This window comes from Poecilia reticulata, linkage group LG12 (assembly GCF_000633615.1).
Source record: "Poecilia reticulata strain Guanapo linkage group LG12, Guppy_female_1.0+MT, whole genome shotgun sequence".
Classification (NCBI taxonomy): domain Eukaryota; kingdom Metazoa; phylum Chordata; class Actinopteri; order Cyprinodontiformes; family Poeciliidae; genus Poecilia; species Poecilia reticulata.
In genome coordinates, this window is record NC_024342.1 from 25598154 (window position 1) to 25600543 (window position 2390).

At 39.0% G+C, this 2390-nt stretch overlaps 1 protein-coding gene across 1 annotated transcript; it reads right to left on the bottom strand.

The window, feature by feature from the left end:
- Positions 1 to 244: 244 nt before the first annotated feature.
- LOC103474070 (uncharacterized) lies at positions 245 to 1872 on the bottom strand (the record flags this gene model as incomplete). The annotated part of the gene is made up of 1 exon (XM_008424794.2): positions 245 to 1872. A coding segment is annotated over one exon (1599 nt), but the record flags the coding sequence as incomplete, so codon positions are not given.
- Positions 1873 to 2390: the final 518 nt, after the last annotated feature.

Sequence of the window (2390 nt, forward strand, 5' to 3'; positions counted from 1 at the left end):
CAAGAAAGTCTATTGAGACTTTCTTGTCTCAATAGAAAGTCTATAGACTTTCTTGAGACAAGAAAGTCTATTGAGACTTTCTTGTCTCAATAGAAAGTCTATAGACTTTCTTGAGACAAGAAAGTCTATTGAGACTTTCTTGTCTCAATAGACAAGAAAGTCTCAATAGACTTTCTTGTCTATTGAGACTTTCTCAATAGACAAGAAAGTCTATTGAGACTTTCTTGTTAAACTTGTCACAGATTTGTTGTGACTGTTGATTTGTCATTTTTTTTACACGGTCGTTACTCTGCCCCACAAATACTGTAGTGCTAATTTGGTCCCTTCATCCATTTGGGTCCTCATCTCGTCCAGTTTCTGAACTTTCTTTGTGTCTCCTTTCTCCTTCATCTTCGTAATCAAGAAATCCAAGTGAACTAAAGTGGTCCCAGCATTAACTTGTAGGGCAATCTCCTCCAGTTTGATAACATGTTGGTACGCCTCATCAATGAGCTGAAACTTCTCTGATCTCAGTTTCTGTATTTCATTTATAAGACCTTTTACAATATTAAAGTTTTTCTCAGCATCACCCTTCTCTGTCTTTATCTCTTTCTTAACTCCTACAGTCTTCTTAACCTTCTTGGTCTTAGTGACATATCTCCAGTTTTCCTTCACATGAGCCGATGCAGGACATTTACCAGTACAGACGGTGCAATGACCTTTTCTAATGACCTCACAATGTTGGGGCCTGCGAACAAGTGTACAGCCAGGATAGTGGCAGTTCTCCTCACAGATGGTGCAGACCATTGCTTTCTCAAAAATATTTTGCCTGAAAATCTTTTGACTTCTCAGAGGCTCCTTTTCTTTGAAGACAACATCGACCTCAACAGTGAACGTCTCTGATTTATTCATGTTTTCTACTTGTTTGACCAGAGCGTCATGAGTTTGTTTGAGCTCCACTTGTTTCTGCTCGATTAGCAGGATTCTCTCCTGCAGGTTTTGGACACAGGCTGTCAGGCTGATGCGTTCGTTCAGGACGTCTGTAGTCGTCATCAGTTTTTGGGCTGTTTTCTTCTCCAAGAAGTCTGTAAAGGTTCTCAGACCTCTCTCTGAAATTTCAGTAGCAATTTTTATAAACTCAGTGTCCTCTGATCGGTCATCACTTTGGGAGTTATCAAAAAGAAAATAAATGGGTTGATTCTTTTCATTTTTGGCACATCTTATTTTTGTAGCTTCAAGAGCTTGAAGAACATTTTTAGGCTGTCTTCCATCTGAGTGAGTTATGAGAGCCACAATGCTTTGCTCCAGGTTTTTCCCAAATAGAGACATGACTGAATTGAAGACGTATGAAAGGCGATCGTTCACTCGATTATCCGTGGCCTTCACCACCAGACCCACAGCATGAATCTCCTGAATTCCCTCATCTGATCGAAACAAGTCAAACAGTCTCTGACTGACGATAAGATCTTTTTCAATCCCTCTGGTGTCTCCAAACCCAGGCGTATCGATGATGGTCAGAGAGAACGGCAGAGTTTGATCTTCAAACCCAAAGATCTCGTATACAATCACATCTGATGTCTGGCTTTCAGTCTGCCCTCTCTTCTCATCTTCTACGATCTGAAACCAGACCTCATCCTCGAACTTCACTCCCATGGTGTGGTTGACCAGAGCGTTGATGACAGTAGACTTTCCTGCTCCTGTTTCACCAACCAGCAGCACTGCTCTGTTGGCCTTGTTCAAATTTTTCTTTCCGAGAGTTTTCCTAGTCAGAGGTCCAAAGTCCTCTGTTTTTGTGTCTAGTTGGAAAACGGATGGGGATCCTGATTGGATCAGGAGACTTTCTGAGATGATGTCCTTGAATTTAGATGATGTATTCCTGTTGAAAAATTTAATAATTTACTAGCTTAAATTCCTCTCCCAAATGCCTTTTTACATTAATATTAATAATATTGTCATTGTATGCTGATGTACAATGGTACAGCATTAACATTGTTTAATAGCCAGAATGAGTGGTACATATCCTGCTTATTTTTAAAATATGCGTCACTTCCAGGTAGCCATTGCTTGGACTAGGTTATGTTTATTTGATTGGGTTAGGAAGAGCTGTTGATTTAATGGACACAAGTTTATGTACTCACATGTTCTGAGTACCCAGACCAGAATAAATAAACAAGAAACAATTATACTGAAAAGTAAATAATGTTCATGTTGTTCAATATGTTTCCTTCAAATTTTCACTGGTACTTCCAGTCGGGGCTTTTATCCATTTCATCCTGAAAAACCATGATGGAGCAGTCACTGGATGAGAATCTATGATCTAAAAACAGAAACTAGCCAGTCCCTAGAAAATAACTACATTTGAAAATAAATGTAGTTATTTTCAAATAACTACATTTATTTGAAAATAAAAT